This window comes from Xiphophorus couchianus, chromosome 8 (assembly GCF_001444195.1).
Source record: "Xiphophorus couchianus chromosome 8, X_couchianus-1.0, whole genome shotgun sequence".
NCBI classification, from domain to species: Eukaryota; Metazoa; Chordata; class Actinopteri; order Cyprinodontiformes; family Poeciliidae; genus Xiphophorus; species Xiphophorus couchianus.
The window spans coordinates 853,169-878,230 of NC_040235.1; the positions used below are offsets into that span (position 1 = coordinate 853,169).

General features: G+C 42.2%; 2 protein-coding genes and 1 long non-coding RNA gene across 4 annotated transcripts; 2 read left to right on the forward strand and 1 right to left on the reverse strand.

Moving 5' to 3' along the window:
• The first annotated feature begins 5,294 nt into the window (after nucleotides 1–5,294).
• On the forward strand, nucleotides 5,295–9,033 carry spra (sepiapterin reductase a). Its single transcript, XM_028025963.1, has 3 exons — nucleotides 5,295–5,745; nucleotides 6,543–6,833; nucleotides 7,301–9,033. The coding sequence occupies exons 1-3, from the start codon at nucleotides 5,430–5,432 to the stop codon at nucleotides 7,489–7,491; spliced, it is 798 nt and encodes a 265-aa protein (XP_027881764.1). The 5' UTR covers nucleotides 5,295–5,429; the 3' UTR covers nucleotides 7,492–9,033.
• Nucleotides 9,034–9,526: 493 nt separating this feature from the next.
• LOC114149868 (histone-lysine N-methyltransferase Smyd1-like) lies at nucleotides 9,527–25,001 on the forward strand. Its single transcript, XM_028025962.1, has 10 exons — nucleotides 9,527–9,753; nucleotides 21,538–21,714; nucleotides 22,026–22,239; nucleotides 22,315–22,445; nucleotides 23,336–23,374; nucleotides 23,466–23,652; nucleotides 23,718–23,810; nucleotides 23,882–24,045; nucleotides 24,540–24,708; nucleotides 24,778–25,001. Exons 1-10 carry the CDS (start codon nucleotides 9,641–9,643, stop codon nucleotides 24,904–24,906), a joined length of 1,416 nt encoding a protein of 471 aa, XP_027881763.1. The 5' UTR covers nucleotides 9,527–9,640; the 3' UTR covers nucleotides 24,907–25,001.
• LOC114149870 (uncharacterized) lies at nucleotides 14,634–17,707 on the reverse strand. 2 transcript variants are annotated; one of them, XR_003596626.1, is made up of 4 exons: nucleotides 17,670–17,707; nucleotides 16,155–16,260; nucleotides 15,226–15,282; nucleotides 14,634–14,837 (listed from the first exon to the last, which is right to left on the reverse strand). It is a non-coding gene; the product is annotated as an uncharacterized LOC114149870 (long non-coding RNA). The 2 variants fall into 2 exon arrangements; XR_003596625.1 differs by having other exon boundaries at nucleotides 14,634–15,282.
• Nucleotides 25,002–25,062: the final 61 nt, after the last annotated feature.

Genomic DNA, 25,062 nt, shown 5'->3' on the forward strand with positions numbered 1-25,062 from the left:
TACTGACCTTAGTGGCCCCATTCGGGACCGTACTGGTCTTATTACTGACCGTACTGGTCTTATTACTGACCTTAGTGGCCCCATTAGGGACCGTACTGGTCTTATTACTGACCGTACTGGTCTTATTACTGACCTTAGTGGCCCCATTAGGGACCGTACTGGTCTTATTACTGACCGTACTGGTCTTATTACTGACCTTAGTGGCCCCATTCGGGACCGTACTGGTCTTATTACTGACCGTACTGGTCTTATTACTGACCTTAGTGGCCCCATTAGGGACCGTACTGGTCTTATTACTGACCGTACTGGTCTTATTACTGACCTTAGTGGCCCCATTAGGGACCGTACTGGTCTTATTACTGACCTTAGTGGCCCCATTAGGGACCGTACTGGTCTTATTACTGACCTTAGTGGCCCCATTCGGGACCGTACTGGTCTTATTACTGACCGTACTGGTCTTATTACTGACCTTAGTGGCCCCATTAGGGACCGTACTGGTCTTATTACTGACCGTACTGGTCTTATTACTGACCTTAGTGGCCCCATTAGGGACCGTACTGGTCTTATTACTGACCTTAGTGGCCCCATTAGGGACCGTACTGGTCTTATTACTGACCGTACTGGTCTTATTACTGACCTTAGTGGCCCCATTAGGGACCGTACTGGTCTTATTACTGACCGTACTGGTCTTATTACTGACCTTAGTGGCCCCATTAGGGACCGTACTGGTCTTATTACTGACCTTAGTGGCCCCATTAGGGACCGTACTGGTCTTATTACTGACCGTACTGGTCTTATTACTGACCTTAGTGGCCCCATTAGGGACCGTACTGGTCTTATTACTGACCGTACTGGTCTTATTACTGACCTTAGTGGCCCCATTAGGGACCGTACTGGTCTTATTACTGACCGTACTGGTCTTATTACTGACCGTACTGGTCTTTTTACTGACCTTAGTGGCCCCATTAGGGACCGTACTGGTCTTATTACTGACCTTAGTGGCCCCATTAGGGACCGTACTGGTCTTATTACTGACCGTACTGGTCTTATTACTGACCTTAGTGGCCCCATTAGGGACCGTACTGGTCTTATTACTGACCGTACTGGTCTTATTACTGACCTTAGTGGCCCCATTAGGGACCGTACTGGTCTTATTACTGACCTTAGTGGCCCCATTAGGGACCGTACTGGTCTTATTACTGACCGTACTGGTCTTATTACTGACCTTAGTGGCCCCATTAGGGACCGTACTGGTCTTATTACTGACCGTACTGGTCTTATTACTGACCTTAGTGGCCCCATTAGGGACCGTACTGGTCTTATTACTGACCGTACTGGTCTTATTACTGACCTTAGTGGCCCCATTAGGGACCGTACTGGTCTTATTACTGACCGTACTGGTCTTATTACTGACCTTAGTGGCCCCATTAGGGACCGTACTGGTCTTATTACTGACCGTACTGGTCTTATTACTGACCTTAGTGGCCCCATTAGGGACCGTACTGGTCTTATTACTGACCGTACTGGTCTTATTACTGACCTTAGTGGCCCCATTAGGGACCGTACTGGTCTTATTACTGACCGTACTGGTCTTATTACTGACCTTAGTGGCCCCATTAGGGACCGTACTGGTCTTATTACTGACCGTACTGGTCTTATTACTGACCTTAGTGGCCCCATTAGGGACCGTACTGGTCTTATTACTGACCGTACTGGTCTTATTACTGACCTTAGTGGCCCTGTAGCAGTCCCTCAGACCCAAGAAAACACAGAGAGCTTCGACGGGTGCAGTAGATTTGTATTTGCTTCTTTCCAAACCAAGTTTGCTGAATAGCACTGAAATACACCGTGCTCCAAATATACCGTGAAAACTAAAAGAAAAGAAAATACATTTGCTTAAGTGCCTTTGTTTGACACAAACATGAATACATTACATAAAAACGCTAACTTCACAAACTAATGCTGTTCTAAACATGTACCTCGCTCCGCTGTCCAAGGGCTGCAAAGTTTATGGCGGTAAAGTCCGTGCAGTGCTGCTTCTAGCCTTCTCTGAAGAAAGTGGCTAACCCAGAGTCATAAAGATGAAGAACATCCTCCTCTTCTTCTTGTCCGTGGGATATTCCCGCCCAAAGTTCTGACTGACAGGAAACTAGCAACACTTCCTCGTATTTTTCACTTTAAATGAAGGTACTGACTTAGAGTGAACCAAACTACAGCGCCCCTAGTGGGTACTATGGGTAGCAACCTACAAACAGCATAAATAATGGAATGGGCATTTACAGGCCCCATTACTGACCTTAGTGGCCTTGTTCTAACCTGAGCCGTGGGTCTCTGCAGCTCCTCCAGAGCTACCTGGTTCTGGTTCTTCTCTCTGTTCCTCTGATTTTCCTCCATTTCCTGGTTTCGGTCTCTGGAGACGTTCTGGACCCTGATTGGACGGGTTTCTGCCTGCTTTGATCTCACACCATAACATCCTGATGAGCTGTGGGTTTGACTCTTCGGTCGGCCTGAAGTGGGTCTAAGTTTAGAGCCGGTTCTGGTTCTGGTGCCGCCTCATTGATTTTCTGTGGCCGATGCGTCTCTGCTGGATGAACGGACGTCTTCAGGCTTTGACCTCAGCCACTGGCCGCGGGGCAGGCGGGGAGACAGAGACGCCTTTGAGCCGGAGACGTGTGACCCGACACGTGGCTGCCGGGTTCCTCTGGGCCAGGAAACAGATCCTCTCTGAGACGACATCAAAGATCCAGAATTATTATTCTGCTTCATTTGGGCTAAAATGACCCAAAACATCTGAAGACGTGAAACTTGTTTCCTGAGTTTTGATGTTTATGATCTTCACTGGTTTCGTCACATTAAATGTTTTTGAAATGTTTTTACCTTCTGGTTTAGAAACAGTCGCAGGAAATGGTTCTGATGGAACTGATGCTGGAACCGTTTGGTGGTTCTGATCTGAACCACTTCCTTCAGATCGGGTCATGACCCGCTCCATGACCCGGTTCTGTGTTTAAGGTCATTGCCTGACAGGATGATCAACGTGGTTCCGGGTTCGGTCCAACAGTCGGACTCAGAACCGCTGAGGAGGAAATCTGGATCTACACCAGATTTAAATCTCATCTTACAGGAACTTTTTAACAAAACGGTTTTATTTAAGTTTTTATTTCCAGAACCAAAATGTTCTTTTCACCAAACAAACTGGACTTTGTTTGAAATCAGAAATATTTTTGTAATAAAGTTAAAACCAATAAATTATTCAGGATTTTCTGTGAAACGAGACTTTAATAAAACTTTAGGACTGAGTGAAGACACGACCCGGTTCTGGTTCTGTTTCTGCTCTGACGCTGCGGGCCCAAACCCAGAACCACAGAGAAACGAAGCCCAGTTCCCTCCTGGATCCGATCATCATGAGTTCAGCCTGAAAACCGGACCCGGTCAGGACCAGAACCGGGCCGGCTGGTTCTCCAGACAACGATGGAAATCAGGTTTTAAAACACTGGAGGTAAATAGCTGGTTGCTAATGCGCTAATAGCAGAGCTAATATTTCGCTTAGCGCATTAGCTAACTATGTAAACGTTTAGCTCACTTAGCTTAAATTCTGAAGTGCTAATTTAATTTGGCTGTTTTGTAAAATTAACATCTGAGGCTGAAGTTTTAATTAAATGTAAGGAAACAACAAATGAACAAATGAAATGATGAATACATGAACGAATGTTGTGTTCAGACAGAACGCTTAGCGCATTTAGCTCATTGGATGCTAATGAAACAAATATAAACACAAATTCACATTTATGAATCGGTGAAAATCAACATGGTTCAATTTAGCGCATTAGCATTAGCTTCTGCTAAATACTATTAGCATAAAGTTTTAACATTAGCAAAACTAATATTAGCATTAATGCTCTAGGGTTAGCACAGCTAGCTTCTGGTTAGCGGGGCCTCCTACTGATCAGTTTAGTTTGTTGGGTTTTATTTTCATTTCTGTCTGTTTTCTCGTCAGATTCTGTTTTCTCGTCAGATTCTGTTTTCTCGTCAGATTCTCTGGCCGGCAGCTCGATGCTGCAGGTTCAGATGGTTTCCTTCATAAATGATGTTATGCAACCAAAACAAGAAGCCAAATCTATACATAAATATTTTTCTAAATGAAACGTTTTGAAACCCAGAATCTTTCCAGTTTATCTCAGATCAAATCCTAGAAAAACATTTGACCAGGTTCTGTATAAAAACTATAAACACTAAAAATAGTCTCTGCTCTCTCACTGCCTTTTAATCTCTGCCCAAATCCTCCAGAACCTTAAAAACCCGATTCTCCACGGATCAGAACCAGAACCGATGGATGCTGTCGCCACACAGGCTGCTTTCAGAACCAGCCGCCTCCAGGGTTCCCCCTCTGGATCCGCATGTTGAGGCGAACTGGGTCAAAACCACCGTGACCAGTGGGAGCTCGTGGTACCGCTGGTACCGACCGCAGCCGCCACTTTCACTTCCCTCATCCCGGGTCCGATCCGTCTGCTGAGGCTGAGATGGTTCAGAACCAGAACCAGAGCCAGACGGACGTCAGAGACGTTGTCATAACTCACATGAAGATGATTCAAATTGAGTCGTTATTAAAGGATCTCCAGCAGCAGTCAGTGTTCCAGTGACTCTACAGAGCCTTTGACTGTAGACTGTACCTGTGTGACGGTCTGATGACCACCGTGATGCTAACACCAGGTGATGTTTGGCAGCAACAGACAGATTGTTCTCTAGTCACAGCAGAAATACGTTTATTTAAATCAAAGAAAGGTCTAGTTAAAGTTAATTTTCTCCAGTAAAGGTAAAAAGTTACTAACTCACCTCTCTTGACACCATCAGTTGTTGGCAGATCTGCTCATCACCTCCTTTGCTTTTGCTGCTCCTGTCTGGCTGCCTGTTAGAGATGCTGGAGTAGGGGATCAACTTCTTCCTCCTGGATCCATGGAGCTGATTTGGGGTCAAAGTTCAGGCATTTCAAGCTTCAGAAATGCTAATCAGCTGTTCCCAGCTGTAAAAACAACACCCTGTTGCCATGGTTACGCATCACAACAAGCGATGGAGCAACAGCAGAATGTTAAAGTCAACCTGGACAAACAGGAAACAGTTCAGTGACAAACAGGAAACAGTTCAGTGACTTTAGGATCTGACCCGTTTTATAAATGATAACAGAACCACTGACTGAGGTTCTGATGGGCGGAACCAGATCCTGATCCTGATCCATAATTACTCTGTAATTATTTGACCCGCTGTGGTATCAGAGATCGTCTCTGCTGACAGAACGCCCGGCCTCTCCGGTATAAAACCAGGAGATGGCGACAGGGCGGCGGCAGCAGTCAGAAGAACCCCAGAAGAAGAACCGCTGATCCGAACCTCCCGGTGAAGAACCGATTCCTCTTCCTCGGACCTCCGTCGGCCTCATCATGCCTCCTGCCGCGGACCTGGGCCGGGCTCTGTGCGTCATCACCGGGGCCTCCAGAGGCTTCGGCCGGGCCGTGGCCCTGGACCTGTGCCGGCTGGTTCAGCCCGGTTCGGCGCTGGTTCTGGTGGCCCGCTCCGGGGCCGACCTGCGGGCCGTCCAGGCCGAGCTGACCGAGTCCGAGGCGGGCCGAGCCGGCCTGAAGGTGGAGGTGGTGGCGGCGGATGTAGGGAAGGTGGAGAGTCTGGAGAACATCATGAGAACCAGCAGAGAAATTTTTAACGACGAGATGGAGAAAATTATACTGATTAATAACGCAGGTGAGGAAATTAATATTATTATTGTTATTATTATTATTGTTATTATTAGGTAGGATTTGCATCCTGGTGAGGAACTAAGAAATAAAGTTTAAAAAGTATATATGTATATATGAACCAGAACCAGAACCAACCGTCTCAGAGACAGTTTCTACCGACAGCAACAACAAAACTAAATGCAATCAAAAACAACCATTAATCATCATAAATTATGTATGTGAGAATGTGGCTGTTCTTATTTATTAGTTTTTTTTTTTTTTTTTTTACCAGTTATTTGTTAATTCCTACATTGTGTGTAAATTGTGAGACAGTTTTTTTTGGTTTTTAAGCATATGCACCGACTGATGGCACCTTTTAAATGTCGTTGTTCTTGTGACAATGACAATAAAGATTTATCTATCTATCTATCTAAAAGAAAAATATTACAGATGAAAAAATGTAAAGATTTTCAGATAAAAAATGCAAATAAATGTAGACATTACTGAAAAAGATTTTTATGTTCTAGATTTATTTATTAAATGAAAACAATTTTATGAAAATTTTTTTAAAAGACTCATTGATTACAAAAAAATAAATATTACACATAAAATAAAATATGCTATAAAAAATTACTGATAAATTCCCATCAGCTGCAGCTGATCGGCGGAACCACTGATGATCCGGATCATAAATCTGAAGTTCTGGTGGATCCGATCCGTCTGACGGATCTCAGGCTCCTTTGTCCTCTGGGTTTGGGTCAGAACCAGCGCCTGGTTCCGGTTGGATCGGAACCTCTCTAACCTCTGCTCTCTGTCCCGCAGCCTCTCTGGGCGACGTCTCCAAGTTCGTGAAGGGATTCACGGACATGGCCGAGGTGGACGCCTACCTGTCGCTGAACGTCAGCTCCGCCATGTGCCTGACGGCGCGGCTGCTGCAGGCCTTCCCGCCACACGCCGGGCTGCGGCGCTGCGTCATCAACGTGTCATCACTCTGCGCCCTGCAGCCGTTCCGCTCCTGGAGCCTTTACTGCACCGGCAAGGCGGCGAGAGACATGATGTTCAAGGTCCTGGCCGAAGAGGAGCCGGAGCTGCGCGTGCTCAGCTACTCTCCAGGTAGGCTGTAAGCTAGCCCTACCTAGCTTTATGGTAGCCTTACCTAGCTTTAAGCTAGCCCTACATAGCTTTATGCTACCCCTACCCGGCTGTAAGCTAGCCCTACCTAGCTTTATGGTAGCCTTACCTAGCTTTAAGCTAGCCCTACATAGCTTTATGCTAGCCCTACCCGGCTGTAAGCTAGCCCTACCTAGCTTTATGGTAGCCTTACCTAGCTTTAAGCTAGCCCTATATAGCTTTATGCTAGCTCTACCTGGCTGTAAGCTAGCTCTACCTAGCTGTAAGCTAGCCCCACCTAGCTTTATGCTAGCCCTACCCAGCTGTAAGCTAGCTCTACCTAGCTGTAAGCTAGCTCTACCTGGCTTTATGCTAGCCCTACCCGGCTGTAAGCTAGCCCTACCTAGCTTTATGCTAGCCTCTCTGTGTTTGTAGCTGTTGATGCGTCTCCTCTGTCCGTCCTGAACCAGGACCGCTGGACACTGAGATGCAGGTGGAGGCCCGGACCAGGACGGCCGACCCGAGCATCAAGAAGACGTTCTCCAACATGTTCGCTCAGGGTCAGCTGCTGACCTGCGAGGCGTCTTCAGCCAAACTGATGAAGCTGCTGCTGGAGGACAAGTTCACCTCCGGAGAACACGTCGACGTCTTCGACGTGTAGCAGCCGCTCACTGCCAAGTCGTTTTATTGTAGCGTCGATGTTGTGATGAAACTTTATAATTGATGTATCTTAATCTGTCACCGTGGAAACGTCCCAACCTGCAGATTAGCTGCTGCTCCTTCAGATTAGCTGTTGCCAGACGTTGGTCACGTCTGACCAGAGGGAGACGGTTCTCCAGTTCTTCATTTTCAAGTTCAGAACCGCTAAACCGTTCAGAATCAGTGACTTAGCAATCGGCATTGGTAAATCAGAATGAGAGAACTGACTAGCGTTAGCTTTGGAGAGGCTAGTGACTAGCATACCAGAGCTGATCACCTACTAGCCTACCTCCTGTCTCTGCTGCACATTAGCCTTGGATTGGATAGGATAGCCTGTTCAATGCTAACCCAAGCCTAGCTAAGGCTCTGCCTATGCAATGCTAGTCCTAGCCATGCTAATTTACAGCAGAAGAAGGAGGCTACCCACTAAGTGTCCATCCTAGATATGCTAGTCGTTAGCCTCTCCAAAGCTAACACTAGCTAGTACTCTCCAGAGACGATTGATCAGTTCCAGATGTCCGCCGATCAATCAGATCAGAAACTGGATCCAGAATAGAAGTAGCCTCGTGCTACAAGGAAGTAGCTGCTGCTGGGTCACAACGGTCTTAAATTTGGCACTAATGTCTCGCCTTAGAAGTAGATGTGATAAAACTAGAAGAAAACTCAGAACCTGGAACCTGAAGAACTTTCTTAAAGCTACAGAGAAACTTTTAAAGGTTTTTTTGGATCACAGATGAAACAAACTGAGGAACCAGAGCGGATTGGAAACATGAGAGGTTCTGTTCTGTTCTGATTCTGGACCAGACGCTGCAGTGGAGTCAGAATGAGGGACTTTATGTTGGACGGCGTCCAGATCAAACAGAACCTCGTTAAAGTTTAAGCGAGTCCAAACAGAGCAGCTTGGACTATAGGTTCAACAGGCTGCAGACGCTCCGCCATGTTGGTTCTCTGGTTCTGGACGGGTTTTGGTTTCCTGCTGACTCAGCTGGTTTTTGTGAAACATGAACAGTGAAGCTGGAGTTCAGTCTTTAGTAGAATTTCTGCTGCAGCATCAGAAACACGACGTGTTTGGGGTTAAAGGTTAAAGGTCAGGTTAGAGGTTTGACCTGTATGTCAGTGTTTTCATTGTTGAAACTTTTCTCTGGAACCAGTTTGATGAAATGTTGTTTCCTCGTCGCCACTGGAGATAAAATGGATCAAAGTTTTCCTGTTTTAGTAAAAACATTCCATGTTTATGGTGCCTTAAAAAGGTCAGAGGTCAGGGAACCTTCCAGAGTTTAAATATTAATGAACTGATCTGATAAATACTGAAGCCATGAAACAGTGAAGCTATTGGAGGATAATAATAATAATAATAATAATTATTAACATTTCTGAATGTTTTCTCGCCTGACAGACTCTCAGTTTATTTTTCTAAGATGGTTTTGGAAATTGTTTCTTTTGCCCTGATTATAGAAAGTTTAAATATTGTAATGAATCATATTTCACCAGAATGAGGCCTGTCCCTTTAAGAGACGTTGCCGTGGTAACGGTGCGGTTGGGCTTCCTGTCAGGTGACCATGATGGATTCATGAACGGTGATGATCTCACTTCCTGTTTGATAAATGTTATTTTTCCTTCATATTAATTTACATATTTTTATATTAATCAGTTTTTTTGTTTCTGCTTTTTGTTCATCAAACAAATTAAATGATTCAGTTTGTTGATGAAACATTTTCTGGAGACAGATGGAGGTCAGAGGTCAATCACACTGTTTATCCAGGCGTCTGACTCAACTTCCTCCATGTTCTGGTTCATGTCCAGTCGGGTCAGGACGGTCCTGGTTCTAACCCACCCCGTCAGAACGGTTCTGGTTCTGGTCCTGGTTCTGACAGCTCAGTCCGGCCCGGTTCCGGTCCGTCTGCTCTGCTGGCAGCAGCTCCAGCTGATGGACAGCAGCAGCTGCCCGGGACCAAAATACCAGCAGGGGAACCGACCCAAACAAGGGTCGGACCCGTCCTGCCTCAGCAGGTTCCGGTCCGGAGGGGCGGGGCTTCCCGGTTCCCCTGTGGGTCGCACCGAGGAGAGACGGCTGAGTCTCCTTCAGCCCGTCCGGCGGTACCGGTCCGGTCATGGAGCTGTTTGACGCCGGGGTGAAAGGTCGCGGCCTGCGGGCCAGCAGGGAGCTCAGCGCCGGGGAGGTTCTGCTGGCCGAACCGGGCTACGCCGCCGTGGTCTACAGCAGGTGAGCCGGTACCGGACCTCCTGGTGGGACGGGTTCTGCTGCGGTTCAGAGGATTTAAAGGCATTTCTGGGATCTGATCTGGTTACCATGATGACTGTAACATGAACCGGACCATGACAGGCAGAACCTGACCGGACCGGACTCAGCAGGATCCCAGCTGGGTCATAAAAACATCAAAAGTTCAGGTTCAATAAAATATCTAAAAATCAATAATCAATCCTTCAGTTTGATGATGGATCTGATCAGTGATCTCTGATTTGATCTAATCAATAGAAAAACTAAATGTATATAAAACCTGATCTGGTGTGGTTCAGGACTACCAGTTTGTCCTTCACCAGTAAGGTGGGAAGAGGCTGCTGGGGCCCATTGAAGCTGCTGGTTTACATCATTTAACTGAAATACAGACAGAAATATTGAACAGATCAATGTTTTTATTGCTGTTGACATGAAATCAATACCTGATCAGTTTATCAGCTGATGTTGGCAACAGAATATAAATACTGAATAGAAATGAAGCGGAACGATTCAGGGATGAAAAGCAGCTGGATTATGTCAGATTACAGGAAGCATAAAGTCATAATTTTTCTAGAATACAGATTAATATTAGAATAAAGTAAAGATTTAATGAAAACTTTAGGAAAAATAAATCTAATCAGGATTTAATCTGAGGAACGTTGAGGTTCTGAAGTTCTGCTTTGGTATCAGTGTTAGAAAAAAATAATTTTTTAACTGATCAGATTATCAATAATCAGACGATTGAACAAACAAATGAATCTAATTAGAAGAATCAATCAGATCTCAAACAGCTTTTCCTCATTAAAATAACTTTTTCATGCAATTTTATGACTTTCTTTAAAATAATTTTTATTCTCGTATTCATAAACTAATTCTCATAAACTCATCTTAATACTAAGAAAACCATAAAAACTAAAAACCGGACCAGAACCAGGGCCGGCCCTAGCCTGCGTGGGGCCCTGAGCCAAATGTGGTTTTGGGTTCCTCTGGTTCTGCTAACAATGTGGACCGACTGCAGTCAGAATATTAGATTATTAACACACCTGCTATAAACTTATTGCATCTCTAGCTGTGCGGTTTACAGTACGGTGAACCGTCGCTAAATCTCGCCGCTTCACGGATTTCCACCTGCATTATGTTCTGCATTCTGATTGGCTAAACAGTCTCTCCGCTTCTTCTCTACCTGTGTGTCAACAACGTTGTGGTTTAATATGTACACATACGTAAAACAGCTTGCCATATTTAACATAATCGATGGTGGCATGTCGGTTTATAAGAATCTTTTTGCCCAGAAGAAAAAAGAGCGACAACAACAACCGATAACTATGTTCTTCTCTCGATAAAACACACCTGCACCGCGGGCTTTAGAAGAAAAAAAACGCTACAGAGCGGAGTCAGGATGCAGCGGCTCAGTCAGAAGAGCAGTGAAATACATGATAGTCACTATTTGTCCTACTGTACTTTGTTTTGTTTTTTTATTTTCTCCCGTTCTAATCCAATAACTCAGGTCGCGGTGGGGCGGCGCTGATCTCCGCAATTCGGGCAGGGAATCCGCCTTCAGTTCATATTAAAATTATTATTTTACAGTACAGTAGTTATTTGTAAAAGAAAAAAAAAAAAGTTTATAGAGTACTTTTTATTTGTTAAAAAATGTTTGGGCCTGTAAAAAGGTTTTGTTCTTTGGTTTCAATGTATTATGGAGTATTTTATTGTATAATAATTGTAAAAAAATAAAGGTTCCTACTTCATGGATTTCTCCGGTTCTTTCTGGAACGTAACCCCGCGAAAAACGAGGGTTCACTGTATAAACATGTTTAATAAGATTCATTTATTGACCAGCTGATTTATCCACCTGTTGATTTCTGGGAGCCGATTTCCTTCATTTTGGGGCATCGTGATCGGCTGATTCTTACACGTGAAGCTGATCTTAACTTCATCAGCAAAGGTTTATAAATCATCTCTGTCCTCTTCTGCTCTGCAGTGAGACGTTTGACTGACCGACCCATCAGGTCTGAATGTTTACAGCTAACAATATTCATTGTTACCAACTCAGTGACTTTCTTGCTACATTTAGCAACATTTCAGACCAAGAAAATTAATTTCAGCCAAAATCAAAATCAGCAGGTCAGGCTTTTAAAGATCGGTAACCAGGGATCGGCCAGAAAACTGCAATCGGTGCAGCTCTACACATATTCATGACATTCTTTGATTAAATTAATTTCTCTTAAGTGTTACTCTAATAGCTAAAATGTAATTTATACCAGGTGAGTTTTTCTCCCCTGAGAATATGGACCGGTACCGGTACCGGACTGATTCTGAGCCTTCAAATGATTTTAACAGAAGTTTCTCATAACTTAGAAGTTGATGTAAAAATAATGTTTTAGCCACTAAATGATTTTGCTCAGCAGCAAACAACATAGAGCAGCTCATCATGTAGCAGCTTGTAGCCTGACGGACAAACATTTAGCTAACAATGTCAAACATTGACAAGTTTTAATTATTCTTATTAAAGATGGTTTGAAGCCAAAATAGCTCAGAAATATCCAGAGCCACCATGAGAATCAACTCATTTAAAGTTTAAACTCTAGCATAAATGTTTACTGCTGAACTGGACCGGTGTTATGCCCAGAAATGCATGCCTGCCGAGAATTGCATCCCCTGTCGCGGGAGCGCGCATCGCTCTAAACTCTCGCATTTTAATGAGGAAACGGACTGAAATATGACCGAAGACGAAACTTTTAAAGATATTCGTAACAATATCACGTTTCTTAAACATGTCAGCCTTAAAACGGTGGGTTTTATATCGCAGATTAATTGAAATAAATACGGTTTTTACACATTTATTGAGACAAATGAGTCGAACGTTTTTCAGTCCGTGTCTGAAGAAAATGCTCTCCGCATTTGGTTTGAAATTTCCCGATTTTTCTTTTAACATCATATTAGCTTAAAGTATTACAAAACAGAGGCCCATTATGTAGAACATTTTATATCATGCTTAACTGTCTAGCATATTAATGTAGAGGGGATGCATTTTAATGACTGAGCCTGCCAATATTTGTATCCCCTGTCTATTGTTGATATGAAACGTATAGCAGTTGCACAGAGAATAAGTGTCATTACGTAGAAAAGGTGAAGTCCCTCTTAACTCTTCATTTCTTCAAGTTAGCAGAGGGATGCATTTTCTGGCATAGCAAATTATTACCTTGCCAATACATGTAGGCCTTATATATTTTCCACAAATATAATTCTACTGATACAAAATGTATACCAGCAGTTCATAAAACAAGTGTGATTGTATAGAAAAAGTAATTTCACTCTTGACTCTTTATTTCTCCATGTAAGCAGGGGATGCATGTACAGCAAAGCCTATTATTAGCCTGCCAAAATATGCATGGCCTCTCCATGTTCTTCAAATATTATCCTATCGATATAAAACCCATACCAGTAATTCATAGAACATCTCTGATTATGTAGAAAAGGTGAAATCCCTCTTTAATTCTTTATTTCTCCATGTTACCAGGGGAAGCATTTTTTTGGCAATATGGATGTCGAGCCTGCCAAAATATGCATGCCCTATCTATTTTCCTCAAATATTATCCTATTGATATGAAATTCATACCAGCAGTTCATACAACTACTCTGATTATGTAGAAAAAGTTATTTCACTCTAAACTCTTTATTTATCCAAGTTAGCAGGGGATGCATTTTTTGGCAATATGGATGTCGAGCCTGCCAAAATATGCATGCCCTATCTATTTTCCTCAAATATTATCTTAGTGATTTAAAACTTATATCAGCAGTTCATAGAACAAGTGTGATTTTGTAGAAAAAGTTATTCCACTCATAACTCTGTATTTCTCCAAGTTAGCAGGGGATGCATTTTACGGCAAGGCCTATCATTAGCCTGCCAAAATATGCATGCCCCCTCTATTTTCCTCAAATATTATCCTATTGCTATGAAATTCATACCAAAAGTTCATACAACTACTCTATTTATGTAGAAAAAGCTATTTCACTCTAAACTCTTTATTTATCCAAGTTAGCAGGGGATGCATTTTGTGGCAATATGGATGTCGAGCCTGCCAAAATATGCATGCCCCCTCTATTTTCCTCAAATTTTATCCTATTGCTATGAAATTCATACCAAAAGTTCATACAACTACTCTATTTATGTAGAAAAAGTTATTTCACTCTAAACTCTTTATTTATCCATGTTACCAGGGGATGCATTTTTTGGCAATATGGATGTTGAGCCTGCCAAAATATGCATGCCCTATCTATTTTCCTCAAATTTTATCTTATTGATTTAAAACTTATATCAGCAGTTCATAGAACAAGTGTGATTTTGTAGAAAAAGTTATTTCACTCTAAACTCTTTATTTATCCAAGTTAGCAGGGGATGCATTTTTTGGCAGAGCCTATCATTAGCCTTGCAAAATATGCATGCCCTATCTATTTTCCTCAAATTTTATCCTATTGATATGACATTCATACCAGTAGCTAAGAGGATAAGTGTAATTATGTAGAAAAGGTAAAATCCCTCTTGACTCTTTATTTTTTCAAGCTAGGAGGGGGATGCATTTTTTGGCAATATCGAATTTGAGCCTGCCGATATTTGCATGCCATACCTATTTTCCCCAAATATCATCCTATTGATATAAAACTCATACCAGCAGTTAAGGGAACAAATGTGATTATGTAGAAAATGTTATTTCTTTATTATCGCTATTGCAAGGATACTGAAGGAAATAAATCTGACAATGCATCTTTGCTAAATGTAAAGCCTGCACAAACCATTTTTATTTTGGTTTAACATAAAAATTAAATCACTTTTTTTCATTAATTTCAACAAAAGAATATTCATAACAAAAATTTTTGGAAAACCAATTAAGTCAACAAAAATTATGTCACATGTTTAAACTGAAAATCCACAGAACTGCAGTCATTAACGAATTAGATTGGTACAAACATAAAATCTATAAACACATTGCACAGCAGTAGTCTGTGTCGGTTTGTGGGACCTTAATGCAGCCTTGGTGGTTCCACCAGTTGCATCTGTCACATGTGATCTGTAAATAAATAATACAAAAATAACAACATAAATAATGTTTTTAGTTCCTTATCTGTTTACTGAAGGTGATTTTGGGTTTTGCCAACATAAAGCTTCTTCTTAATTATCAATATATGATTGGTAGAACTTTATTTGAGGAGACGACAGCATGTTCCTGACATGTATGGAGGTAAAAAAAATTCTAGGACCACAAGCATCTGTGTTTAATGTTTTACGACTGTACTTAAAAAAAAAAAAAACTTAAGCTACTTCCCACTTACCTGCCTTGGGTGTTTATTTATTTTATTATGATTTATTTTTGTATATCTAAATACTTTGCAACTATTTTAAGGATGGTATACGGTTTGCTTGAATTGATTTTTCACTGCATTACATTGTTGTCTTACCCACATGTGATCTTCTGTGTCCTCACTGCCACAGTGTCTGCAGAGTCTCCACTGACTCTACAGAAAAACAAACCGCATCTTTAAATCAATGTTATAAAATAATCTTAATGGTATTTTTTTTTCTTTTAAATAATTCCATTTGTTAGTGTTCTTTTGAAAGTGGAACAATAATCCTCTGTGTAGATCTCAGTCGTCTAATCATCCCTTTTTTGATAATGTCTGGTCTCATAAACAAATACAAGTAATAGAAACTGTACATCATATTGGCATATTAGGCAGGCGCACATGGTGTCTGTCTATTCATGAATTGAAACACACATGTATTTAAGGTATTTCTGGGATTTATGGTAAAAGAAAGCATCACTTAGTGTTTACTTTTTTATAATTTTCTCCAACTTAAGCCACTGAACGTATAAAAATGGCATTCAGAAAATTTTAATATGTCTACATATACATGTATGTACATCTTGTGAAATTTGTCATTTTGTAAATGTTAATTTTATGAAAACACAGTAATGAATATAATGGTTCACATAATACATCTCATTCCAGTTTAGTACTTTCACAAACTGCAAATCCTTTTTGCTTATTAAGTTACATTAAAGCTACTCAAGAAAAGTGTAATTGTATCCTAGAACAATTTTAAGTTTGTTGATTATGTTTTTTGCCTCAACAGTTATTGGGCTGTGTTATGTGTAATTTATTTATTAGAGATCAAGGCCAGGTGTATTGAAATGTTCTTCACTAATTGAATTTGATATAAACACTAACATGATTGTACTTCACACATCTGCAAAGTTCAATATTTTAATATTTCTAATTAGATAAAATAGCTGACCTAACACAATTTTTTTGTGCGTGCATGATTTTACACACAACATAGTATCCCACCCACATAGGAACTGAATAAAAAATATGTCAAAAGACACCTGATTCTGAGAGAAGTGTGGAAGAAATGTTGAGTCGCATGGTATTAACAGCTTCTGCTGCTGATGGAAAGTTCAGGTCCTTGTTTTCCAGTATGCACTCTGCAAACTGTAAAGGCAAATATATTTTTTTCAAAAAAGAAAGAAGAGTAACAGCGGACTCATTACAAAGACAAAATATTTGTCAAAGTATTAGATTGTCATATAGAGGTCATGACATTTATGAATAATTTAACATTTTTGCTGTACTTATTTCAGACTCTTTCCATTGTCATTAAAATAAATCAACCATGTAATAAAGCAATATAATTCATAAACTACATTATATTTCAGGCAGAAATGCACAGTTTAAGTTGTTAAGCCAAAGCTGTTCATCATCTTAAAAGTTCTACTCCTACAAAATAGCATTAGATTAATGGCAATGTGATTATTAGACCACCACTTTCATATTAATCTTTTTTTCACAACATCAAAAACGTAAACAAGCATGTATACCAATATATTGATATATAATTCTATCTATCTTCAGACATAGATAGATATACATGTATGTGGAAAGAGACAGAACAGTACACATAAAGGTTATATAAATTGATTTGTAAACAGACAATGTTCTACATTACATAAGAAATATAAGTAATCATAGTCAAGTATATACAGTACAGACCAAAAGTTTGGACACACAGTTGTGTCCAAACTTTTGGTCTGTACTGTATATATATATATATATATATATATATATACTGTATATAAAAACATAAAACCACGGCTGCCCAAATCACGGCAGAATTAAATGTGCACCTCAACTCTCCTGTTTCCACCAAAACTGTCCGTCGGGAGCTCCACAGGGTCAATATACATGGCCGGGCTGCTATAGCCAAACCTTTGGTCACTCGTGCCAATGCCAAACGTCGGTTTCAATGGTGCAAGAAGCGCAAATCTTGGGCTGTGGACAATATGAAACATGTATTGTTCTCTGATGAGTCCACCTTTACTGTTTTCCCCACATCCGGGAGAGTTACAGTGTGGAGAAGCCCCAAAGAAGCGTACCACCCAGACTGTTGCATGCCCAGAGTGAAGCATGGGGGTGGATCAGTGATGGTTTGGGCTGCCATATCATGGCATTCCCTTGGCCCCATACTTGTGCTGGATGGGCGCGTCACTGCCAAGGACTACCGAACCATTCTGGAGGACCATGTGCATCCATGTATATATATACACTGCTCAAAAAAATAAAGGGAACACTCAAATAACACATCCTAGATCTGAATGAAAGAAATATTCTCATTGAATACTTTGTTCTGTACAAAGTTCCATTTGCACAACAGCAGGTGAAATTGATTGTCAATCAGTGTTGCTTCCTAAGTGGACAGTTTGATTTCACAGAAGTTTGATTTACTTGGAGTTATATTGTGTTGTTTAAGTGTTCCCTTTATTTTTGAGCAGTATATATATATATATATATATATATATATATATATATATATATATATATATATATATTTAAACAGCACTTACTTTAAGCGCAAACACACCACATGAAACCACATCTTGCTGGATGGCATGTTATACTGTTTCACATTTCCACATTGACACTTTCATCCCTTTGCTTCTCATAAATGTCCTTGTTGAGAGGATAAAATGTTAAATTAACATTCTAGTTATCCAATTATGACATTTTTTATTATAATAAACAATAATTGTTCTTGTTTTTCTCACCTTGTTACTTCCAAGCACCTCTTCACATCTTTTTGGGACTCTCCAAGTGAGTTAAGGAAACCTATTGTTATGAATATTCTTTTGTTGAAATTAATGAAAAAAAGTGATTTAATTTTTATGTTAAACCAAAATAAAAATGGTTTGTGTATGCTTTACATTTAGCAAAGATGCATTGTCAGATTTATTTCCTTCAGTATCCTTGCAATAGCGATAATAAAGAAATAACATTTTCTACATAATCACATTTGTTCCCTTAACTGCTGGTATGAGTTTTATATCAATAGGATGATATTTGGGGAAAATAGGTATGGCATGCAAATATCGGCAGGCTCAAATTCGATATTGCCAAAAAATGCATCCCCCTCCTAGCTTGAAAAAATAAAGAGTCAAGAGGGATTTTACCTTTTCTACATAATTACACTTATCCTCTTAGCTACTGGTATGAATGTCATATCAATAGGATGACATTTGAGGAAAATAGAGGGGGCATGCATATTTTGCAAGGCTAATGATAGGCTCTGCCAAAAAATGCATCCCCTGCTAACTTGGATAAATAAAGAGTTTAGAGTGAAATAACTTTTTCTACAAAATCACACTTGTTCTATGAACTGCTGATATAAGTTTTAAATCAATAAGATAAAATTTGAGGAAAATAGGTAGGGCATGCATATTTTGGCAGGCTCGACATCCATATTGCCAAAAAATGCATCCCCTGCTAAAATGGAGAAATACAGAGTTATGAGTGGAATAACTTTTTCTACATAATCACACTTGTTCTATGAACTGCTGATATAAGTTTTAAATCAATAAGATAAAATTTGAGGAAAATAGGTAGGGCATGCATATTTTGGCAGGCTCGACATCCATATTGCCACAAAATGCATCCCCTGCTAACTTGGATAAATAAAGAGTTTAGAGTGAAATAGCTTTTTCTACATAAATAGAGTAGTTGTATGAACTTTTGGTATGAATTTCATAGCAATAGGATAAAATTTGAGGAAAATAGAGGGGGCATGCATATTTTGGCAGGCTCGACATCCATATTGCCAAAAAATGCATCCCCTGCTAAAATGGAGAAATACAGAGTTATGAGTGGAATAACTTTTTCTACATAATCACACTTGTTCTATGAACTGCTGGTATAAGTTTCATATCAGTAGGACAATATTTGAGAAAAATAGAGGGGGCATGCATATTTTGGCAGGCTAATAATAGGCTTTGCCGTAAAATGCATCCCCTGCTAAAATGGAGAAATACAGAGTTATGAGTGGAATAACTTTTTCTACATAATCACACTTGTTCTATGAACTGCTGGTATAAGTTTCATATCAATAGGATGACATTTGAGGAAAATAGAGGGGGCATGCATATTGTGGCAGGCTAATAATAGGCTCTGCCAAAAAATGCATCCCCTGCTAAAATGGAGAAATACAGAGTTATGAGTGGAATAACTTTTTCTACATAATCACACTTGTTCTATGAACTGCTGGTATGAATTTCATAGCAATAGGATAATATTTGAGGAAAATAGAGGGGGCATGCATATTTTGGCAGGCTAATAATAGGCTTTGCCGTAAAATGCATCCCCTGCTAACTTGGATAAATAAAGAGTTAAGAGTGGAATAACTTTTTCTACATAATCACACTTGTTCTATGAACTGCTGGTATAAGTTTCATATCAATAGGATAATATTTGAGGAAAATAGAGGGGGCATGCATATTGTGGCAGGCTAATAATAGGCTCTGCCAAAAAATGCATCCCCTGCTAAAATGGAGAAATACAGAGTTATGAGTGGAATAACTTTTTCTACATAATCACACTTGTTCTATGAACTGCTGGTATGAATTTCATAGCAATAGGATAATATTTGAGGAAAATAGAGGGGGCATGCATATTTTGGCAGGCTAATAATAGGCTTTGCCGTAAAATGCATCCCCTGCTAACTTGGATAAATAAAGAGTTAAGAGTGGAATAACTTTTTCTACATAATCACACTTGTTCTATGAACTGCTGGTATAAGTTTCATATCAATAGGATAATATTTGAGGAAAATAGAGGGGGCATGCATATTGTGGCAGGCTAATAATAGGCTCTGCCAAAAAATGCATCCCCTGCTAAAATGGAGAAATACAGAGTTATGAGTGGAATAACTTTTTCTACATAATCACACTTGTTCTATGAACTGCTGGTATGAATTTCATATCAATAGGATAATATTTGAGGAAAATAGAGGGGGCATGCATATTTTGGCAGGCTAATAATAGGCTTTGCCGTAAAATGCATCCCCTGCTAAAATGGAGAAATAAAGAGTTAAGAGGGATTTTACCTTTTCTACGTAATGACACTTGTTCTCTGAGCTACTTCTGTAAAGTTTCATATCAACAGGACAATAGACAGGGGATACAAATATTGTCAGGCTCAGAAATTAAAATCATCCCCCCTACATTAATAGACTAGACAGTAAAGGGTGATATAAAATATTCTACACAACGGGCTTCTGTTTTGTAATGCTTTAAGCCATTATTGTGTCAAAAGAAAAATCGGGGAATTTCAAGCCATCTGCGGAGACCATTTTCATCAGACGCTGACTGAAAAACGTTTGACTCATGTGTCTCAATAAAGCTGTAAAAACCGTATTTATTTCAATTAATCTGCGAAATAAAACCCACCGTTTTATGTCTTACATGGTTAAGAAACGTGATAATGTTACGAATATCTTCAAAAATGTCCTCTTCGGTCATATTTCAGTCCGTTTTCTCATCAATATGGAGAGTTTAGAGCGATGCGCGCTCCCGCGACAGGGGATGCAATTCTCGGCAGGCATGCATTTCTGGGCATAACACCTGTTCAGGTCGCTATCAAGCTAATGTTCTGTTAGCAGCTTTACTAATCTTTTACATTACATTTCATTAGCAAGGCTCATTAAAACCTTTATCTTGGCTTTTTCTATTCTTCCTCTTTCTTTTCTCCCTCCCTGAAGGATCAGTCCTTTTCTGAGACATACTGTAGTTTTACTAACTTAACTTCTGACCTTTGGACTTTTGGACCTTTGGATGTTCTGAACGTTCAGCTCGATACCGGGGAAGCGTGCAGTACCTACCGCGGCCACCAGGGGCCCCAAGAGCAATTTATTTATTTTTCTTTTTATCAATAAAATAATGATTTCTACATAGATTATCAAATATATATTATTGTAAAAACAAATCACTTCATGGTGAAATTGTGTGTTTATGATATTATAATGACAGAATCTTTTACTAAAACAAAAATAAAAATCAGCTCCACTCAGGGGCCCCTAAGTGGCCCTGGGGCCTTCAGCGGCTGCTTAGTTTGCTTACGCCTTGGGCCGGCCCTGCCTGAAGGTTCTGTTGACCCATCAGATCTGCTGTTTCCACTCAGTGACTGTTGGACCAGTCACAGAGATGCTGCGGCTACTCCTATCCCATAATGGTGGGAATCACCATGGCAACCAGAGACATTCATCTCAGTCATGATTTATATCACCAGCAGTTTAACCGTCTCATTTAGCTGTTATCATAGAGAACAGTTTCTGTATTTGTAGTATTTTTGCATCTAAAGCAAATGGAGCAGATCCAGAACCTGGATTAGCGCTGTAGCTTAGCATGCTAGCTGCTAACATCTTTCCACGGCTGTACTTTGTCCCAGTTTGGCCTCCCAGGTGTGCCACAGCTGTTTCCGTCGCCAGGCCAACCTGCACCGCTGCGCCCAGTGCCGCTTCGCCCACTACTGCGACCGGACCTGCCAGACGGCCGGATGGGACGAACACAAGCAGGAGTGTGCCGCCATCAGGAAACTCGGGGCGGCGCCCAACGAGAGCGTCCGGTGAGGAGGGACGACCTCTGGTCCTAGTGGGATTACAGGCCAGAGACGGTGGAGTCTGGTTTGTTTTGGGACATTTTGTCTCGTAATCGGTCAGAAAGAACTAAAGTCCTGAATGGATCTTGGAACTGGTGCAGAAAAATCAGATTAAATTAAACTGATAATTCATCAGTTCATGTTGGAGACTCTAAACATCAGAGCTGAAGGTTTGGGAATTTTCCACAAAGGCAAATGCTAAAGATTTGAACACTGTTGCTAACCTTGAGTCCATGTTTCCTGTTAACCTGAGTTTGTTGTTCTGCCTCTCCCTGCAGTCTGGCCGGCCGGCTGCTGTGGCGCAGGAACAGAGACCAGGGTTTGGCGTCGGACAGCCAGCTGCTGGCCGTGGACCAGCTGCAGGATCATCTCCAGGATCTGCCTGAAGACGAGCTGAAGAGGCTGCAGGCGGACATCCAGACCTTCCTGAGGTTCTGGTCCTGTGGGACGAAGCAGCACCCAGCCGACTTCATCTGCCACGTCTTCGGCCTCGTCAGTCGGCCCTCCTCCGCCGTGACGCTCCGCCGGTCTGCTGACCTCTCCGCTGACCTCTCTGTGTCTCTGCAGATTAAATCCAACGGACTGACGCTTCCTGACCAGAGAGGTCTGCAGACGGTCGGTCTGGGACTTTTCCCCAATCTGAGCCTCGTCAACCACGACTGCTGGCCCAACTGCACCGCCACCCTCAACCACGGAAAGTAGGTGATTCCTACGTTGGATGTAGATACGGTTGATGTGAAAGTCTGTGGAGGTTCTGGAAACAGCTTTAAGAAGTTTAAGGGTCAGAAGGAGTCACTCTGAAACAAAAAGCTCCCATTAAATCTGTCGGACTCTAAAGCTGACATCACGGTTCCAGAAGACTGTGAAACATTTCAGATTCATGCAACATGTTTGTAATTTTCTGCAGTTCAGGACGTGTGGGAGGTGAGACAGCGGTGAGGTGTGAGGTAGGAGGGACAGATGAAAAAACTCAGACTGTTTGCAGACGATTCTGTGATCTGCTTCCTGAAGGTCGGATCAACGTTTGGATTCTCTTCACTTCACTTTGAACAGAAATTAATTCACCAGATTAACATTAACTGGTCCTGATGTCCAAAAATCAGCCAAAGATAAACTGATGAGAAACTTTGCTCTTAGTTTTGGGTGTTTTTGTGGAACCTGTCAGGGATTCAGACCGGGTCTCTGGTTCTGAAGAGCTCAGTGGACAACAATCCACTGATCCAGATTCAGGTGTTTCTCTGAATCCTAACAAACCTGATCCAGACTTGGACAGTCCAGTTCTGTGCCCATCTCCAGAAAGTCACTGGATGAACGGCAAACCGGTCCAAACCGGACAGGAGCCCAGTCCCACACAGGACAGACAAACATTCACGCTCTTAAGGACAAACTATAGAGACCAACCAGACTGGTCTGTTGGAGACCAGAGGAAGATGGTTGGACATCCTCAGAGGACGGACAGTAGACATGTTGGATGATCCAACTGCAGTTTGATAGTTTGAAGACAGATTCAGTCCATCTGGTGTCCGTTAGAGGACACGGACTCATCGTCTCTGACAGAAATAAACATTTCAATGTTTGTCTTTTGCAGCCAATCAGCTGTGAACTCCACCCTCCACTCTCCGCTGAGGTGCGTACCACCGATCATTCCCACCGGACCCGGCCTCAATAACCAGCTCCACCCGACCAGAACTGAGGTCTTCCTCCGTTGGTCTGTGCAGGATGGAGCTGCGCGCGCTGGGGAGGATCTGCCAGGGCGAGGAGCTGACCATCAGCTACGTGGACGTCCTGAACCTGTCGGCGGATCGGCAGAAACAGCTGAAGGAGCGTTTCCACTTCGACTGCAGCTGCGATCACTGCAGCCGCCATGTTGGTGACGACCTGATGGCAGCAGCTGCCGAGGCAAAGGTCAGTGAAACGTTCTGGGTTCTTCAGGATGTCACCTTCCTCTCCTCACCGGGTTTTCCTCACAGCCCTCTGCGGATGCAGTGAAAGAGGTCAGCGCCTTCAGTAAGGAAACTCTGGAGAAGGTTGAGAAAGCTCGTAGAGACGGAGATCACAGCCAGGTAGGCTGTCCTGCGCCCTGCTGCTCCGTCTCTGAACGTCTCAGTCTGAGTGATTCTCTGCTGCCTCTCAGGTGTTGAAGTTGTGCCAGGAGTGTCTGGAGAAGCAGCAGGACATCCTGGCCGACACTCACCTGTACAAACTCAAGGTTCTGTCCGTCCTGGCCGAGGTACTGACCCACCACAGGAAGTTCTCTGAAGCTGCAGGATACGCTCGCAAGATGGTGGAAGGATACACGTGAGTACATCGGCTCCAGAACATCAAGCAAACGTAAAGTCTGAATGTTCCTGTAGGCTGTTTCACACCTGATGGTCCAGGAGACTCGGTACAACTGGGACCAAAGGAGAAACAGAACCAGCTGCTGTGGTTCTGACCCAAACCAACCTGTTCCCCTCCTGGCCTGTGGGGGCGCTGCACCAAGAACCACTGAAGGAAACGACACAAAAACCTCTGAAGACACTGAGAGCAACTTCCTGCTTCACCAGATGGAAACAAGATGGAGACGTCAGGTTTTAGTGTTGGAGGATTTCTCTTTAGTCTTTGGCTGAAGACCAAAGAGAAATCAACCGAACCGAACCGAGGTCTGAAGGACCAGAGTTCAGTTAGCATTCACACCAGAACCGGACTTTGACTAGACAGACGGACAGGAGTTGGGTTAAACCGGGCTGAATGGTGGAGATGCATCCTGAAGGTCTGATCCTGGTCTTCTCTCTGTCCTTCCTCCCAAACAGGAAGTTGTACCACCCAAACAGCGCCCAGCTGGGCCTGGCTCTGATGAGGTCAGGGGTCACCCACTGGCACGCTGGGCAGGTGGAGGTCAGCCACAAGATGATCTGTGAGGCTTACCGCATCATGATGGTCACGCACGGGCCGAACCACTCCATCACCAAAGACCTGGAGGTACTTCCTGCTGCGTCCAGGTCAGTTCTGCAGGATGACCGGTTCCTAACCCGACTCCGTTCCCTCCAGTCCATCCGGTCCCAGACGGAGGTGGAGCTGAAGGCGCTGAAGGAGAACGTCCTGGACATGAAGAGCCTGCCGGTGACCAGCAGCAGCGCCGCCGAGGGAAACGCCAAGGACTTCCTCCGGCAGCAGTGACCGCTCTGACGGCGAGCGGACTTTACCGGGTTTACCAGAACCACTGCAGACAGAAAATATGGAAATATCTGCAATAAAACTGGAGCCTTTCATGATTTCATCTCCGTTTTTATGAATATTAGAGGATGAACTTACCTCCTGATCCTGTCCGAGGTT